Source organism: Lynx rufus, unplaced genomic scaffold (assembly GCF_022079265.1).
Source record: "Lynx rufus isolate CCGP_SWC_20201006 ecotype Redwood Valley unplaced genomic scaffold, mLynRuf1.p SCAF_4, whole genome shotgun sequence".
In the NCBI taxonomy this organism is placed as follows: domain Eukaryota; kingdom Metazoa; phylum Chordata; class Mammalia; order Carnivora; family Felidae; genus Lynx; species Lynx rufus.
This window is the reverse complement of record NW_025814856.1, coordinates 127,524,563-127,544,037: the sequence shown is the minus strand read 5'-3', so window position 1 is coordinate 127,544,037 and position 19,475 is coordinate 127,524,563. Positions and strand designations below refer to the sequence as shown.

The following is a 19,475-nucleotide window of genomic DNA, read 5'->3' as shown; positions in this document are numbered from 1 at the left end:
ATCATGTTTGGGACTCCTCCTGTTTAACAGATAATCTCCTATACCATAAATCTACTATTATTGTTAAATAGTGACTTACAAACACCAGAACCCTCTTTCCCTAAAAATATGTAGGCTGTCCTTGATATATCTAGTCTAGCTATGTCCTGTTTAAAAGACCTTTCTAGGGGCACCTAGGTGGCTCAGTCTGTTGAATGTCCAACTTCAGCTCAGGTCAAGTCCCCCATCGGGGTCTGTGCTGCCAGCTCAGAGCCTGAAAACTGCTTCGGATTCTGTGTCTCTGTCTCTCTCTGCCCCTCCCCCACTTATACTCCCCCCGCCACTCTCTCTCAAAAATAAACATTAAAAAAAAATTTTTAAAGACCTTTGTATAAGATAATGAGTGTTCAGAGACCAAGTGGAACTTGAAGTTTCTCCCCAACAAGTCTTATTAACCTTATATATGTTTTTAATTTTTTTTTACCTTATTTATGTTTATACTTACGGTGTAAGCTGTTTCTGGGCCCACATTATACCTCACCAACTCAAAAAATAGAAACATTTTTAGATATACAAATGATAAAAAAAATAAGTTACTTTCCTCACATCCTTCAAACATTACTTTAAAATATTCTCTGTCAGAAACAATAAAAATGTGGTCTTCTAGAAAATAGATCTACTAAGCCGGGAAGAAGTGAAGACAATCTCCAGGATGATGAAGATGGGGGCTTTCAGGATATCTACTGAGCACCAGGGTGAGAGGGAAGCAAGTCCAGAGGAAGCAGGTCCAGAGGTTTCAGGAGAGATTTCTGCAAGATAAAATGAATAAATTATCCATTAGAGTATATTCAAAGGTGATCAAACAACTGTAAAAAATTTGAGGGTAAATTGATGATAAATACTTAGAAAATTAAGCAAACAAATAAAAGGCAACTATTAACTCCAGGGAAATAAAAGAATTTAGAAGGAAAGAGAAAGCAATCATACATCAATTGTGAATAGCCAAACCCCCTGCTCTATGGTGGGAAGTAAATAGACTACAAATCAAGAAGTGGACTTGAAAATATGTTATTTAGAGATAAGAAAGAATATACCCAAAGAGTCAGTTAAGGCTGAAATTAGTAGCCTCTGGGAATGGAGAAATGGGGAGGGTAGGGGAGTGTGGGATTGCTGTTAATCACTATAAGCTTTATAGACATAAATAGTTTAACTGTCTTTGCTTACGTTTACCATTTCATTGAGCCTTGCTCTGACCACTCTAACCCTATTTCTTCTGCCACCTTTTTTTCGTAGCACTTACCGCCTTCTTAGCATCCTCTCTAATTTGTTCATTCAGGATGCTTACTGTTTTTTTCCTGATAGAATTCCAACAATACAGGGCAGTGGTCTTCATCGTCTTCGTTTACCAGTATGACCCAGGTGCCTAGAGCAGTCTCTGGAACATAGTAGGGCCCATTAAACATCACTCAAGTAAAACAACTTTGGCTTTTTAAAATTATTTGCATGGGTAGCTTTGATTTTTAAAAATAAAATAAATCATTCGCCTAAAAATTCTACCAAAAAGTAAAAATCCCATACTTAAATATTGCTCATACATCTTGCTTGTCTATCAAAAAATGTTATCATTAGTTTTCTCAGGCTTTGAAATGAATACTCCTTCAGTGCATCCCAAGTTCCCAACCTGATACATGTTTACCTTTATGAAACACTGAGACAGTTGGCAAGCACTAAAATATAATAAGTGAGGCTCACATAACACTTAAAAATAAATGATGATTTATGTAAGGTTGTGAGATATGAAGTTATTATAATAAAGAGAAGATACAAACATTTGAGGAGTAATCAAGTACTTCTGAGTTTAATTATCATTCATTAGTCTATACCTGGTCTTGTTTCAAAAAAGATTTTAGGGAAGCCTATAAAAGTATAAAGGATATAACATTAAATTACACTTAAATTAAACCTTGGCAAGAGAAGATAGAAAATCAAGGATGGGACAAAGAGAAGCCAAGAAAATGACTTAAAATACATGCAGTTATAAGCTGATACTGGTCACAAATTTGTCTCTAAACTCTGTGTCCATTAGTATTAGATTTAGCTACAAGTAAACAAAGAATATATGGGTGGTTAAAATAAAATAATATTTTAGTTTATTTCTCTCACACATAAAATTTCAGAAATGTGGAATCCGGCTCTAGTGTGAGAGTTCAATTCCACTGGTTCTCAAGGATTCAGGGTTCTTGCAGCTCACCCCTCTGCCTTCCCAATGTAGGAGATACCCCCATAGTCCAAGATGGGATCACTCTGGGCACCAAAATGGAGAAAGAAGATAAAGAAGGAACAAGGGGCACTTGCCAATTGTTTCCTAAGAAATATTCCCAGAAATTGGATACTTCTCCTTCTATCTGATCGTCCAGAAATTAGTGAGGTGGCCAATTGCGGCTGTAAGGGAAGCTGAGTAAAGCAGTCATCACTGTGACATTATCATGTCCTACTAAAACTTCTATTAAAATGAAGGGGAGAGCTAGATCTGAAGGACAACAAGGGTGTGTGCCACGACCTCATAGCAACCAAAAGAAGAAAGGGAAGAAGGTCAGGTTCAAAATCGCTGAACAATGTATAGCATCACTGAATCACTATCTTGCACACCTGAAACTAATATAACACTGTATGTTAACTCTACTGGAATTAAAATTTAAAAAACCTAATAAAATTTAAAAATGGACACAGTTGTCAAGATGACCTTTGCTCAAGCAACTTATAGTAGCTCTTGGTAAAAAAGATTAGAAAGGGATGACTCTGGAGAACTTCACAAAAGTGAAAAAGTTTAGTCTTACTACATTGATGCAAACCATTTTATAGCACTGTAATTTGTAACAACTCTTTTTTTTAATTTTCTTAATGTCTATTTATTTTTGAGAGAGAGAGAGAGAGAGACAAAGCGTGAGTTGGGGAGGAGCAGAGAGAGAAGGAGGCACAAAATCCAAAGCGGTCTCCAGTTCTGAGCTGTCACTGACTGAGATACCCAGGCACCCCACAACTCTTAATAATGTATTGACAGTTTAGAGAAAACATGTGTGCAAAGATTTGATCTTCTGAGTTCATTTGAACCATCCATTTTGAAAAATCATAATAAAATCAAGGTTTTTGAACTTAATTGTGTGAATGTCCTGATATACACCTTTGTATTTGTCCTGATATACACCTTTGTATTTGTTTCAGAATTAAAGAAAATTCTATTTACCTTCGCTTACGGAAAAGAAACCACTGCAATCACAGAGACTACCAGAATATTTCAAGAAATGGTATGTAGCTTTCCATCGAAGCCTTCGGCAGTGTGCCTTTACTGATTGATTTTATTTCATAAGTTCCACAAAAGCTGAGTTAGAAAACAAGGGCCACCTAATAAAATGAACAGTCTCCCTTTCCAGCACCAGGGCCCTTCAAATACAGCATCTTACCTACAGCAGAGGAGAGAAAGAAAAAGATGTGGTGAGGACGTACACCAAGGCAAGGGAGCAGGTCAGTCATCCACAAGCAAAGTTCTAGAAAGGCAGGGCATTCAAGGCTCAGGAGGCAAGACTTAAGCAAGCCTTAGCAGAACAAGGGCTGAGTAAAATCAAGATCATTGCAAAGGCTCTGCCCTTCCTTGTGATGCAAAGTCTCCCACATTTCTACTGGGATTTGGAGTTTTTTTTTATTTAATGTTTATTCATTTTTGAGAGAGAGACAGACAGACAGACAGACAGAGAGACAGGGCATGAGTGGGGGAAGGGCAGAGAGAGAGAGGGAGACACAGAATCCAAAGCAGGCTCCAGGCTCTGAGCTGTCAGCACAGAGCCCGATGCAGGGCTTCAACTCACAAACCGCAAGATCCTGACCTGAGCTGAAGTCAGTCACTTAACGGACTGAGCCATCCAGGCACCCCTGAGATTGGAGTTTTAAGATAAATGGCTAAGTGTTTATATCTGAAATCCCCAAAGCCATTAAGAAAATGAATGTATTTTCAGAGTGTTGTGGAGACTTGCAGGTCTCCATCAGTTTCCCATGTTTCCCAGGACATCAGTGTCCTTGCCTCTCACCTACATGGTTCTCAGCTCCCACCTTGGACCCAGAGACAGTCCATTGCCACAGGACTTCAGTGAAACTCCTGACTGATGAACCAATGCCTGGCTAATGCCAAATGAATTGCCAAGTAATGTTTTGTGACACCGTGATGTAGAGATGGCAGACACTTAGGGTGGGTGTTGCCACTCCATCTTCCTAAGATGTCACTAGTCAACCTTGGCGCTCCTCTCTGTTCCACCCAGATTCTGCCTCAGCAATTCCTACGATACAGCACATCTGACAATCACCATCAAGAGGTTAGACTTGGCACGTAAAGTTAAACCTATTTGCCATCCCTGTGCCATTTCCAATTCACAAGAGTGCTAAGGCTTTTTCCGGGCAGTACAAGTTTTAACCAAATATATGAGCAGCAAATAATGTATGTCTTATCATACATATTCTACACAGAATAAATGTTCTGCTAGTCTAAGAACAATATAAGTTTTCTTACTAATGAAATAATAGTTGCTATTTATTACTCTCTTACCAAGTGCTAAGAATACTTTACGTATAATATTTCAGCTTTTTTTTTTCAACAAACTGTAAGGCAAGTATCAGTATATTTCTTCAGTTCTATGATACCACTGATTATAATAGCTCAAGGGGGTGTTGAGGGAGGAAAAAGGAAGGAAGAATTACAGTGTACACATTGATTGCAGGACTCAACCCAATGTCAAATGTGCTAAAATGTATTTCTCAGAATTGAGGAATTCTAATGATAGATACCCACACTGTTACAGCTGAGAAAACAGAGACATACAGAGACCAAGAACATGGCCTGGGATCACAGAGAAGGTTGCAGGGCTGGGATCTGTAGCCAGCTTGTTACATCACACTCAGACACCAACAAAGATACTACAGTCACTGGTCTGTGATCTAAGATGATCTACAGAAAGAGCTTGGCCTCACCTCTCTGCGGATGAACACAATGGACAATGTAGTGGAAAGTTAGAATTGAACCTGGCTGTGAATCATCATATACAGAAAGTGAATATCAGCCCCTTGCACTTTCTCTTTTCCTTTAGTGAGCTAAACAAACAGCCCCAAAGCTGTCAAAAGCTCTCTGTCAATGTATAATAAAACACAAAGAACAAAAACACCTGTGCTCAATATCATGCACTCTAGCAAATGATGGTGAAGAGGCCATATATTTTTATTTAGAAAGACAAAACACTGTCAAAAGAAAAATCGGGATACAAAGTTGGATGGTATAGTTTAATTTATAGTGTATTATTTGTGGTTTTTTTTCATTTTTTTAATGTTTATTTATTTTTGAGAGGGAGAGAGGCAGACTGCAAGCAGGGGAGGGGCAGAGAGAGAGGGAGAGACAGAATCTGAAGCAGGCTCCAGGCTCTGAGCTGTCAGCACAGAGACCAAAACAGGGCTCGAACCCACAGACCGTGAGATCATGACCTGAGCTGAAGTTGGATGCTTAACCCACAGAGCCACCCAGGCACCCCTACTATATTTTTTTAAATAAGAGAAAAAACTAGCTTCACATATGAAGATCACAGAAAATATACCAAAATCATTATGTTTGATCAATTATGGATGATCTTTTTTTTATATATACTTTTCTGTTTCCTAAAGATTTTATGTTTACACAGAAATAAACTCAAAAAAAAAAAAACCACCAAACCTAGAAGAAAGTGAGTACAGGAACCGTGAAGGGCTTGCCTGGGATCCCATAGTTGAAGGGGTCAGGTTAGGACAGGAACAAGCAATAGGACTCTAAGCTGCACGCTCCCTGTGCCTACGATGCCAGCATTTCCCTCTCTCCCAAGCCCCAGACTTGTCAACTCAACATTACTTTCTACCCACAATGAATGCAGTGATCTTTTGTAAAATCAAAAAGACCAAAGTAAGATGCTCCAAAAATACAAAGTACAATTTGTAGTAGATGTTTCTCCTTTTGTGGTATGCTGTCTTGACAGCATTCCTTTAAAATTCAGATTGTGAAGATAAAACAGGGAAAAAGAGATGGGAGAGAAGCCTAATCATGAAAAAAAAAACAGGCATGTCAAAATGGGATCAAAACCTGTGCCTTCTGTCAGAGTTAAGTCTAATAAATAGGTGCCAGAGTGTAAGTGGGGGGAGGGCTTATTTCCTTCCTTTTCTTTAAATTTGCAATCCTTAGAAATGCCTAAAATGTAGACGTTGTCTAGTATAACTTCTTTGAAGATGCTCCTTGACTATTTTTCTAAGGATGGAATTCTACAAGGGTTTTTATTTCTGCTGTTGTTATTGTTTTAGTTCCTCATAATTACTCATTATTTAATGTTCTGGTTTTACTTCCAGCCTTTCTTCCTATTTACTGCAGCTTTTCCTCACTATGGGTTTTCTTTGCTATTATGCAGAATGTAACCTGACTAGCTGTGCCAAGTTATTTCAATTATTCCCCAGGGTTTTTATTGGATATAGGAAAAGTCAGCCTTCTACGTACGCCCTGCATATTTATGGCTACACTTATTTTTCAGAACCAGCAAGGGGGCGGGCGGTGGAGAGAGAGGGAGAAAGGAGAAAGAGAAGAAAGAGTTGAATGGAATATTAAAGACTTTCTTAAAAACTGTGTAGTAAGAATTAAAGAAACAGCTCTTAGTTTCATCTTGATGTTTCTGAACAAGACCTGGAAAATGTCTAGAGATACCTCTACCATGAACCATTGCCAGTGATTATAAAGCATTTTAAGATGTACGATGCCAAAGTCATCTTTAAGTTGGGTACTGATTGCCCAGCAATCTTCCAGCTAAATCTTTACAATGGGCAAAGGAGATTTGCAGCAAACTCCTACAGCTCCCAGCTTGCCCAGAGGACCTGCGGGGCGGGGCCGCATAGGGACAGGGAAAGGGTCAGTACACCTTGTGGTTGGCTGGGTCCTCACAGAATGTCACCTCACTTCTCAGAGATGCAAAGCGATTCCCAGAGAACAAACGGCAGAGGTATCCCACTCTTGTTGCTTCCTAAAATCATCTCATTTCCTTGCCGTGTAAACTAGTAGACTGGTTTTGAATTTAGGCGCTGGAATTGGTGTGTGACTTAGACAAATAGTTTAATTTCCCTGGCCTGTTTCTGCATCTATATAGAATGTGGGTCATGGTTCAATGCATACAATTGCCAAAGTTGACCCGGGATGTCACTCTGGGTTGCCTAGACAACAAGCTAGCCCCAGTAGGTCGCCTTCACCCTATTTTGTGGAGGGAAAGGCTGCACCCAAAGTCAGTGAGTGATGGGGTTCGGAGAACAAGCCTTGCCTTTGTATGTTTGCCCCTTCTCCAATAAAGCCAATTTTTAAACTACATCACATGACATGCAGAATTCATCACAAAACCCAGATGGGGCCCACTTTGCACAGTGGGGATAATAACAGGACATACTTGAACTTCACAGGGCTATTTAAGTTTGAATGGGAAAAACGCAGTGCTTTCTAAATGTCCATCATCATTGCAAACTCCACCTACCACCTGTCCTATTATTTCCTCGGCATTTTAAAAAATCAGTCACTTTTTCAATGTACATTGTTTCTTGAAAAAAAAAAAGTAGATTTGAAAGCACAAAAATACATTTAAAAGATGAACGCCCATGATGGGAAAGCCTGTTGCTCACCGAGTGTAAGGACAGAACAAGGGGACATCTGGGGTTGGGTCTACAGGCCCCTCGCGACAGCAGTGGGCAGGGTCATGGGTGAGGGGCGGCTGGCTGGACCAGGAGAATCTCACAGAAAAAGAGGGCTCTTCCTCTGGGAGGAAAAGGCTGAGCAAGGGATAAGAACGGGAAATGATTGGAGCCTGGTGGACAGCAGGTCTGAGAGTGACTGAGGGGAGCTGGGGCCAGGAACAGAGGAGAAATGGGCAGGACTTCGAGGGAGCCCTGGGGAATGGGTGCATCCTGGGCAGCAGGCTAGGGCTCCCCTTGCAAGACTGGAGGAAAGTAGGACAAAGGCAGGATTGGGGTGGAAGGAAGTGAGAGCTACAGTATGGGGCAGTAAGGATGGGTGGGGCAAAGGACGGAAGCTGTGGGGTAGTAGAGTCTGGAAAACAAGCTTTGAGTGGTTGAGCTGGGAGCCCTAGAATATTCTAGAAGGTGGAGGAGCAGATGAAGGTTTTCAAAGATGATTACCTCTCAGAGGTAGACCTATAAATGTGGATGCCAATCAATAGCCATCTGAGAGTCCAGTGAGGCAAACATGGACCCCCAAACTACCTCTCATACCCATGCTGCATGTTCCACGTTTGGAGACCTTGGCATTGGGCCTCAAAGCCTCATGCTCAGTAAAGAGTCAATGAATGCTAGCTTTTATTTCAGCCCTCACTGTCCTTTGCCTGATCTCGCTGCTCCCATTCACACGTCCAGCAGAGCCAAACTCCTGCCACCTTACACAAGTCCTCTGCTCCTGCCTCTGGTCACCCTTTATTTGGCTTGAAGCTGCTTCAAGTGGAACTTTCCAGTGCAATAGTGAGCATGAGCCCCGAGGGAACCATATTTGTACTCTAGCACTGAACTCAGCCTCTGCTGCATGCAGTAGGGAAAAGTCAAGCCAACACACTTTTTTTCTTATAAACTCGAATAACTCTCAGGAGTTACATTTAGCCTTTGAAGAGAAGAAAAGCATACACAGTAATCCTTTGCCAACCTGAATACCTCCACAGTGGGCAAAAGCCACGATTGGCAAGATTATACTTCATTTTTAAAATAAAAGGTAGAAGAAAAACAAATGTTAAAGGAGTATTCAACATGTGTTTTTAAGTAAATAAAAATTCACAAGTCATCCACTTCTAAAATAAACAAGACTCATATGGTTTAAAAGACACACAGATCCCAGCCCCTGAGCCCCCATGGCCACAGCACACAGCCTACAGAGGTGGGCACTCTGACCTACCCGTTCCTGGGCCACGCGTAGCATCTCCACAGTTTCTCAAGGAGACTTTACTAGCCTGGAATGTCTTTTGTCACTGGTAGCCTTCCTCACTTTGATTCTGCAGGTTTAGCAAAACCTTGGTGTAAACCCCTATTTGGGGTCGTTTTGTTTTCAGAAAGTCAAAAGTGCTTACAGGAATTCTGTTTTCCAGGCCTGATCTCCCACACAGTGTGAGGCCACCCCTCTCTGTGCACGCATGTGCTCCCCCACACGCCAGAAGTGGGAGCAGGGGACCAGCTGGAAGTATATAGATAAGGAACTTGGAGCATTTTTTTAAAATTTTTTTAACGTTTTTATTTATTTTTGAGAGACAGAGAGACAGAGAACGAGCAGGGGAGGAACAGAGAGAGAGGGAAACACAGAATCTGAAGCAGGCTCCAGGCTCTGAGCTGTCAGCACAGAGCCCCCACGCGGGGCTCAAACCCACGAACCGCGAGATCATGACCTGAGCCGAAGTCAGTTGCTTAACCGATTGAGCCACCCAGGCTCCCCGAAACTTGGAGAATTTTAACATGCTGCCACAGAGCATGTGTCACAGCCTTACCTACCTGACCCCACCTCAATCCTTTTGCTGCAAACCGGATTTGAGCTTGAACTCCACTGCCCCTCCCCCACTCCAAGAACTTACTGTTTCCCTTCTTTCAGCTTGCATTAAACCATCTAGAGAATGGGAGAGAATCTGGCAGACCAGAGAAACTAGGGTAAAGGGGCAAAATTCAGGGCAGCGTATGAAATTTATATTCAGGCCATCTACATGGTAAGGTGCTGGGAAGGCTAAGCGGGAGGTGGCGGGAAGCAGAGAGAGGGGTGAGGAGCAGAAGCAGAGGGAGGGGAGAGGGAGGAAGAAGAGAGCAGGGTACTACGTGTCCATGACGGCTATGAGCTCAGCTCCGCCTGATGGCCGCTCAACTGTTTCTTCTACAAATCACTGCTCTGAGATGAACCCCACAAGATTACCGGCAAAGCAAATCACCTCATTCATGCACCGCAGCACAGTACAACTCATTCCTGTTGCTCTCCAGTGAAAAGTGAGGGGAGAGGCGAACCCTAAACTCATCTCCATGCTGATATTAAGTCTGCTGGTGTTTTTGAGCACCAGCTGCTGTAATAGGCACAAAGGATAAAAAAGACTAACCATTAATGGATGCATGACCACATTCAGGTCCTGACCTCTCACTGGCTGGCTCCATAGCCTCCGTGAGTCCCTCCCTGTTCTGAGCCTCAGTTTCCCTCTGTGTAAAATAAAGGGCTTTAACCAGATAATCTGAACTTCCATCCAAGCTCCATGACTCTGAAATTCTAAATCAGACTGTTTTAGACCAGCAATCTTCAGGGTCACTCCATGGTTAAGTGTTTTGTTTTTAATCTGATTTGTTGCTCATATTTAAAACTCGAGAGCTCTTGCATAAAAATCCCATTTTTATCTATGTCTGAAAATCAGCAGTTCTGGCAACACAGCCACACCCCTGCCTGGCAACGATTGGTTGGAGCTGAGTAGTGGCCTGCCCTTCAGGTGGACTATGGGCTTAGCTACCTGGCCCTTGTGGCCATTTGAGGCTTCGGACCCCCTCCCAAGTCTTAAGTGGCCAGGGACCGTGCAAGTAAAAGTAGGACTTCAATGTACAACAAGTCAAAAGTGGGAAGAGCTCCTACAAGGTGACCAGGCCCGGGGTGAGAAGCAGAAGGAGAGAAGACGCTTCTGGGGGATGTTCTAATCAGAGTGAACATGAGAGAACCATCCATCCTGCTGTTAGACTTGCAGAGATTTGCCAGAAAGCAGCTTGCTTCCTCAACAAGCAAGAGAACTGTCGAAGGAGCTTGCCTTGGACACAGAAACACCACCATTCAGGCCTTGCTCCAAGCCAGAAAGAATACATCGATGTCTTTTCAGGCCCTGGCCAGCTAATCGTGTGTTCTACCTGGGGAATACCATCTAGGAGGGACCATTGGTCAGGGCATGATTCCTCAGGAGCATCCATTAGCAGGATGGGTGGATTTAGCTGGAGAGGTTTGGAGGTTGCTATTGTTATTACTACTTTTATAGATTTTAGCTGATATTAAGTACTGCAGGCTTAGTTCAGACTGCTTTAACAACAACAACAACAAACACAGACTATCTTATAAATGACAGAAACTTATATCTCACAGTTTTAGAGTCTGGAAGTTCAAGATCAGAGTGCTAACAGGGGGAGTTCTAGATGAGAGCCCCCTCCCGGGTTGCAAACTGCTGACTTCTCCTTGTATCCTCTTGTGACATGGCAGAAAGAAAGCACCCTAGCTTTCTGCCTCTTCTTAAAGGGCACAGATTTGATTCATGAGAACTCCATCCTCTGGACCTAATTACTTCTCAAAGGTCCCACCTCCAAATACCATGATGATGGGAATTAGGTTCCAACGTATGAATTTTGGAGGGACACAAATATTTAGTTCATAAAATGTACCTTCTCTCACCCAGATACTATGCTAAGTACTTTACATACTTTATCCCCATTTAATCCACAAAGCAACCCTATTTTACAGGTGAGGAAACTGGGGCTTAGATAAGTTTAATAACTCACTCAAAGTCCATTAGCTCATCAGTGGTAGAGTGTAAACCCGTGTCTGTCTTGTACAAGCCATGTCAGAGAGTGTCTATGCCTGCTCCCAACCATGCCATGCTGTCCCTCTTTCAGATTCTGGCTTCTAAAGCCACTATCTTCACTTCACTGTCACACTGTCAAGATGACCCATACCTGCCCAGAGGCAGCTGAACATCAGAATTAGATACCTTGACCCAGCACTCTGTTAGCCTTCCCTCTTTATCAAAAGTGATCCTCTCAGAAAGGGAGAGGCAAGAAAAAAAAAGTAAAAGAAGGATGAAGAAACAAACTAGAAATGAGTATTAATCCAGGTAGAGCTGAATTCAGTTACACATACAAGAACGTATTATTTTTATTATCACTTCCCCCCAGTTATTAGTTATTCTCTAACTAAACAGATTCTGTGGCTTTAACTAGCTGTCTGAGCACTTGCTATTGTATTCTTGACAAAAATGTACAACCTGAATTTAATTAGGAGGAAACATAAGACAAACCCAAATTGAAGGGTGTTCTATAAAATAATTGGTCAGTACCCTTCCAAAGTGTCAAGGTCATAAAACTTTGAAGAATTAGCCCAGGTTAAAGGAGACTGGGCTGACATACAACGAAATACAATATGTGATCCTGAGTTGGACTGACCCAGAAAGTGTTGGGTCTGAGTTGGACTGACCCATGAGTGGGACAATCAGTGAAATTTAAATAAGTCTATAGATTTGACAACAGTATTGAATTTCCTGATCTTGATAACTGTACCATGACTGTGAAAGATGTTCACTTTCAGGGAGTTTGGATAAAAGTTATGTGCAAATGCTTTGTTCTATTTTTGCAACTTTTGTAAACTATTTCAACCTTTGAAAATTATGTTAACTTCTTGGAAATGATTTTTAAATGGAAATTTTAAAACAATTTTTTAAAAGCCACAGAGCACAGGAGAGAAGCAAAGAAATTATCTTGCCAAGCAGAAGTAGGCCCTCAGTAAGTATTTAGTAAACCCAACCACTGGGTCAAGTTTTTAATCTCAACCCAGAATGTTGGGAGGCAATGAGAGAAATTATTTATAACAAAACAACTGGGATGTTTCTATTTGGGAGCCATGATCCAGTGTGCTCACAGCAAAAAAAAAAAAAAAAAAATGCCAGGTTTTAATACCAGTTTTTGAGTTGCTTGATCTAAAAGGTAAATGCAGATGTGCTCAATGCCTGCAAGGTATCAAAACTTCCTATTTATCCTAAGGACCAAATGTATCTCCAAGATACACTGTTTGATTTTAATAGAAACTTTTGAGTTAAAAACATTTCAATTTGATACATTTTGTATAGAAGGGCACATTTCCCTCCTTATATTAGGAGGATTTATTCCCATTTTTAATATTTTCAAGGCTTTCAATCTCAAAGAATCATTAAACAGTGGAGACATTCTGATCCAAGTGGAACTATTTCTTAGCACTTATCTACGCAGCCCTGCCTGGCTTCTCCTTGTTCCATGCAACTCATCTAGATAGAAGCAGGGCACCTGACAATGATTATAATGTGAAGAGAATGAGTTTTCATTTCTTCTGTTAGGTCAAGATTTCCATCCTGTACACCCACCTACAGAAGGCAAATTCAGAAGCAAATATCTTCTACTTTTTTTATGTAATTGTGAATGGCAAAGGTTACTGAAGTCCTAGGGGGTCTCCTTTCAATAGATCCCCCCTTTTTTAAATGTTTAAACATTTATTTTGAGAGAGAGTGTGCACATGGGGGAGGGGCAGCAAGAAAGAGAGAGGGAGAGAGAGAATCCCAAGCAGGCTCTGTGCTGTCAGCACAGAGCCCAACATGGGGCTCAAAACCATGAACTGTGAGATCATGACCTGAAATCAAGAGTCAGACTAAGCCACCCAGGGGCCCCTCAGTAGATCTCTTTCGTTTAGTGTTTGAGATAAAGGACATTGTGGGGAAAGCTCCCTGCTACTTGTGTTGATAGCTTAAATGAATTTGCCATGTTTTTTTATCAGCTCCAAAGCATGCTGGGATGTGCCTTTTACCTTTGGTCTTCTCTTACTTCCCATCCTCTCATTTTCCACTTGATTTTGCCCCCACTACTCCCTCTGTTTCCTCTCCAATATTGTAATAGGTGCTAGAAATAGAAAGATGGACAAGACAAAGCCCCTGCCTTCAAGGAGATCATAACTACACGGAAAAGAGAGACAAATAAGGAGACAATCAGTGTTCTTCTGAAATGACACTAAAATAGAGGTAGGTTGAGGTCTCTGGAGGTGAGAGATATTTACCTCTGCCTGGAGAAGGAGAGGAAAACTTCACAGAGAAGGTACGTTTGAGCAGACTTCCCTGCTGGGAAAAAAAAAAATAGGAATCCAAAAAGCAGAGGGAGATGGTGACTCAGTGCAAAGAGGCTCCAAGGGCAAAATATCTTTGAGAAAGAGGAAGAGAGAAGTTCAGCATGGCTGAGGGATGCTTGTGTAGCTGTGTCAAGTTGTGAGACTATGAGGGAGATCAGAGCCATTCTGGGAAGGCTATTATATTCTTTTAAAAAATATATGTTTTGGGGAATCATTTATCTAGCTTGTCACAGAAATTCAGAACCACACTTGTGAATTTGAAAGCATTTTCAGTAGTAGAAACACCAGCAGAAACTGTCACAACAATTATTAAGTGCCTACTATTTTGAGCTCAAGGTCAATGTATTAGTCTGAATGTTTCTACTTATTGCAAGCAACATTTTTAGAGAAAAGAAGGAATTTAAATTTCTTATGGCTGATTTTTTAACTGGATGTATATACATCATACTCTTCAAAATGCCTCCTCAATTATAAAAATACGAGCAAAATCTGCATTTTTAAAATCTAATGAAAGTTAAAAAACATTATTAGATTTACTTTATGTCTGTGTATGATAGCACATTTTCCATGAACATTTTATACTCTCTATAACACTTCTTAGGTTTCTGGTTCTGGGTACAATAGAGTAAGTATGCTCCACCCAGCCTGCCCCCCTGAAAGCTGCTTTAGCCTTGTCAGAAAGTATGGAGCAGGTGCTAGAAGACTCTGAAAAGTAAATAGTAGCAGGTCGATTGAAGAAGAAGACCAGAATGAGTACCACCAAACCAGCAGTGAGGTTAGCATTTTATTGTCTTCTGATATCTCCCGACCTAGTCTCAAGGCTCCCCAAAACCCAGACGTGGACAGAGGCACAGAGAAAAAAACCTTCAGTTCTCACTCAGGAAGTGGGAAAGGGGTCTCCTGGCAGCGACAGGGTCTCATAGAAGAATGAATAATATAATTCACATATTCTCATATAGGAACTAAAATGATCTAGTTCAATCATTACTAATGTGTATTGTTAAATTGACATCTGGAATGGATTACCGCTTACTAGCTGTAGGACCTTGAGCAAGTCTCTTTGTGCCCCTGGGCCTCATCTGGAAAGCGGGCTGCCTGATCACATGCTCTTGGAGGTCCCACCTGGCACTGATGCCCCAAGACTTCACACATGACCTTTAAGGAGCATCAAGAGGCAGAGTTATGAAGCTAATGATATTCTAGCTTGAGGGCCTCCCAAGCTTGGCGACCATATGAATTTGTAAAATTTTCCAACTTAAGATATCTAACCACAATTGGTTCAGACCCTTCTTCCTTCCCACTTTGGCTTCCCTTTATGTCAGGTCTCATTTTTCTGTTTTGTGTCCTTTTCCTTAAAGAGGATTCTTTATAATTTCTTCAAATTATATAAGCTTTAGAACTTGAAACCTGGATCTTCCCTTGTCCTATTCATACAGTTATAGCAAAATGGCCTTAAACTTGGGATTTCTTTCTGCATCATGTATAAAAAAGCATCAAAGGGGCGCCTGGGTGGCGCAGTCGGTTAAGCGTCCGACTTCAGCCAGGTCATGATCTCGCGGTCCGTGAGTTCGAGCCCCGCGTCGGGCTCTGAGCTGATGGCTCAGAGCCTGGAGCCTGTTTCCGATTCTGTGTCTCCCTCTCTCTCTGCCCCTCCCCCGTTCATTCTCTGTCTCTCTCTGTCCCAAAAATAAATAAACGCTGAAAAAAAATTTAAAAAGCATCAAATATCTTATCGGAAATTAATTAACAAGTTATTGTCTTCGAACATCAAGAAAGGAAACACCTAGTTTTCTTTCAGTGCACAGCTTAACACTTCTTCAGGGCTTCTCTGAATCCTCACACTTTATGTTCATTATTTGCCTCAGAACTATAAACTTCATAAAAATAGGGACTGTATCTGTTCTACTTACTGATGTGTCCCCAGCATCTATTGCAATGCCTGGCACACAGGAAGTAGTCCATAAGTGTTATCAAATTAATGCATTAATTTCTGAAGACCTGTTATATTTAAATATACTTCATCTTTTCCCTTGAAGAATTTGAGAGCACTTCTGTTCTGGGCCAGGCACAGAAAGTTACAAGCTCATTTAGAAGACCATGAAAAGCATCTAACCAGTTGATCTGAATGCCCAGAATATGAAGGAATTGCTGCTATGGTCAACACTGATCCAGCAGTGGAAATGTACACTGAAATTTATTTATGGGAGAGCAACCAATGCTGAGATTATGTGAAACCCTTCTTCTCTCCTTGAAGTGCACAATTCCTCATTTAAAATGCAATGAATGAGGGGTTCCTGGGTGGTTCAGTCGGTTAAGCTTCTGACTCTTGATTTCAGTTCAATTCAGCTCAATGTGAGTCATGATCTCACAATTTGTGCAGAGCCTGCTTGGGATTCTCTCTCTCTCTCTCTCTCTCCCCGTCCCTCTCTCTCTCTTTCTTCCTCCCTCCCTCCTCTGCCCCTCCTCCCCTCTCTCTCTCTCTCTCAAAATAAATAAATGTTAGGAAAAAAGGCACTAAATGAGCCGGAATTCAGATTTTGATGGCCAAAAAAGACCCCCTTCTTCCTTTAATTGGGGAAAGAATTCCTTTAATTCTCCATTGGACCACTTCAATGAATAAATAAAATGTCCCTATTTCATAGTCACACCTTTTCCATTTCTCTGAACTATAATTGTAGAGACCAGACTATGGATCTCTTAAGGGTAGTTACAGTTCTTCAAATGTCCCCCTTGTTTTGCCACATCCCACAGGCTAGAGGCTGTCTTTCTTTCCTGCTCACATCTTCCAGTTCCAAATGCTTCAGTATTTTCTACAACAGCAGCAGTAAAATCAGCAGCTGAGAAGAAGTCTATATACAAGAGGAGGAAGACAAGAGGGCTTGGGAGGGAGAGAGACAGCAAATGTTGATGGGGCTTAAAAAGGGTAGCAGGACAACAGGAAACGGGAATTAAGAAGAGAGAGTGATGTGGAAATTACCTAATTACATAATTTCATAAAACTGAGATTCCCCAAAGGAAATATAAATCATGGAAGACACAACAACTCTGGAAACAGAAAATTCTGTGCTCATATTATAAATATTCAGCAGAAAAAAAAAACCCTTAACATTTGAGTAAAGAAGAGTAGGCATGTTCTCTCCCCTTGAGTGGAAGTTTGTGATTGTTGTTTTGAAATTCACCACACCCAGTTGCAATTGGCCTGCCATCCTTGTCCTGAGCAGCAAAGGGATGTGGGTGGTGTGGGCACTGGGAGGGGGCGGCCCATGTGGCAAGCCATGACAGGTTTTCATTTTCATTTCCCTCCAGCTCTGTGGGTGCTCAGCACCTCAAATTCCCAGCTGCAGTCTGGATAATGAGGAAAATTATTGGCCTGACCTGGTCCTTTAATTTTTTTCCCACTCATGGCTTGAGCTTTCATTAGTTTTCATTTCTCATTAAAAGAAAAATCAAAGAGTGAGAATTAAACACCTCTTGATTGTTATCCTATTGAAAATGGGAAGTTGAGAGTCATGGGGCTGGAACTGAATGAAAGGCCAGCCAATGAGATGAGTGAGACACCATGGGATATGTCAGCAGGCAATGGCTGCCCTCCTTCTCTTTCCTCTTGAGAACGATGGGAACCCTCTAACACCCAGAAAGTCTTTGAGTCTGTACATTTAGGACTCAGTGTTGTAAAATCTGGCACATTCTCGTTGGGTTTGGATGGGCATTAAAACTTTCACCAGCACTCAGTTATGTGTTTACCCCCTTTAAATGCTACTCCTCAGACATAGAGTCTGCATCCAACCCATTTGTCAACTTCCTACTGTATGTCAGGCACATGGTAGGTGTTCAGCAAACCAATGGAGAGGGTGAATGGATGCATGCATGCCAAGATGAATTGACTGCTCTTAATTTCTATGTTTGTGTTCATATCAAATGTACCCTGCCTCACTAACATAAAGGGAATAAAAAAACAGTATGACAGTTCCTCAAAAAAAAAATTAAGCATAGCATTGCCATATGGTCCAGCAATTTAAATTAGGTATATACCTAAAAGAATTGAAAGCAGGGACCTAAACAGATACTTGCACACCAATGTTCATAGCAGCATCATTCACAATAGTCAAAAGGTAGAAACAAACCAAGTGCCTATCAATGGATGAATGTATAGATCCATACAATGGAAACTTATTCAGCCTTTAAAAAAGTGGATATACTAACACATGTTACAAATGAACTATGAAAACATTATGGTAAATGGAATAAGCCAGGCACAAAAAGACAAATATATTATGATTCCACCTATATGAGGGACCTAGTTATTCTTTAATGAGTATAAGTCTTCAATTTGGGATGCTGGAAAAGTTCTGGAGATGGATAATGCTGATGGTTGCATAATAATGTGAATGTACTTAAAGCCACTTGGATGCTCAAAAAAGTTAAAATGGTGAAGTTTATGGGTTGTATATTTAACACAAAAAAAAGGGAAATAAATCAACATCCATTTAATGTGCTGACATTCCTGAGTCAACCAAGGGAACATCAGCACTGCCCATATAGCTTGATTCTACTGCACTTGAAGAAGAGGCAGTCACTTTGTGGTCACACTGATTCAGGGAAACACGGGCCATCATGGCCTTCATGGCTGTGCACTCCCCTTTTCTCTTTGCAGATCTCTAAGAACACTCACTGACTCTGTCATAAGATGCACCTGTCCCCAGGCTTCTAAGGCTGGAAATTATAGGAGAATCTTCCTCGTCCCTTGTCATCCAGCTGATGATTACTCGTTACTGCCGGCCAGCCTCCAAGGGACAAACTAGCAATAAACCTATATGGGTTCACTCTTTCTAGACTCCCAGCCTAAAGGAGCAGTGCCAGAGCTCAGCATTACAGACAGAAGGGACTGGGTTTAAGCAGCTCTCCATATTATTAGTTGTGTGGCTTTAGGCAAGTCACTTAAGTAAGCCTCACTTTTCTCATCTATAAAATGGGAATACGACTATACCTACCTCACACAGTTGTGCCAAGGTGTAAATGAACTAATAATATAAGTACCTAACAGTGTGTCTACAATAAAATGAGTATCCAATAAATACAATTTTCACATAAGAGATACATTACAGGTGGTAGCAAGGAGAGGGGTAGGGTGGTCATTCATCACAGGAGTTTAAATATATCAGCTGTACAATCTGAACCTTGAACAGACCAGCCAGCCAGGAGGAGCCTCAGGAGTAAGCAGGGATCCCAGCAGGTGATTAACTGGGGATTTCTAAGGAGATGGCTAGTTCTCAAAGAATCCTTTTTTACTTCTTCTCATCCCTCACCTAACGATCTTTGGAGTAGTTTCTCTTTGGTGATAGATGTATAGATGTATATCATGTTCTCAAATCTACTAGAAAGCTTATTCATGCTTAGGAAATATCTTGAGACTTGTAAATCCAAAGAATTTAGGATCATGTTAATATAATGCCACATAAACAGAAAACTCTTTAAGGAGAATGAAGCTTTCCCATCTGTGTGATGGTGCAGACAATGTCTGGTTGCACAGTGATGCTTCTTCCATGATTTCAGT

At 41.2% G+C, this 19,475-nt stretch overlaps 1 protein-coding gene across 3 annotated transcripts in view; it reads left to right on the top strand.

The window, feature by feature from the left end:
• AOAH (acyloxyacyl hydrolase) overlaps positions 1-19,475 on the top strand; it is a 167,431-nt gene that overhangs the window by 114,570 nt on the left and 33,386 nt on the right. For all 3 annotated transcript variants that reach the window (XM_047094876.1, XM_047094877.1, XM_047094875.1), the window contains exon 14: positions 3,202-3,284. In XM_047094876.1, the coding sequence (XP_046950832.1) occupies positions 3,202-3,284 (83 nt within the window). The remainder of the gene's footprint in view (positions 1-3,201; positions 3,285-19,475) is intronic.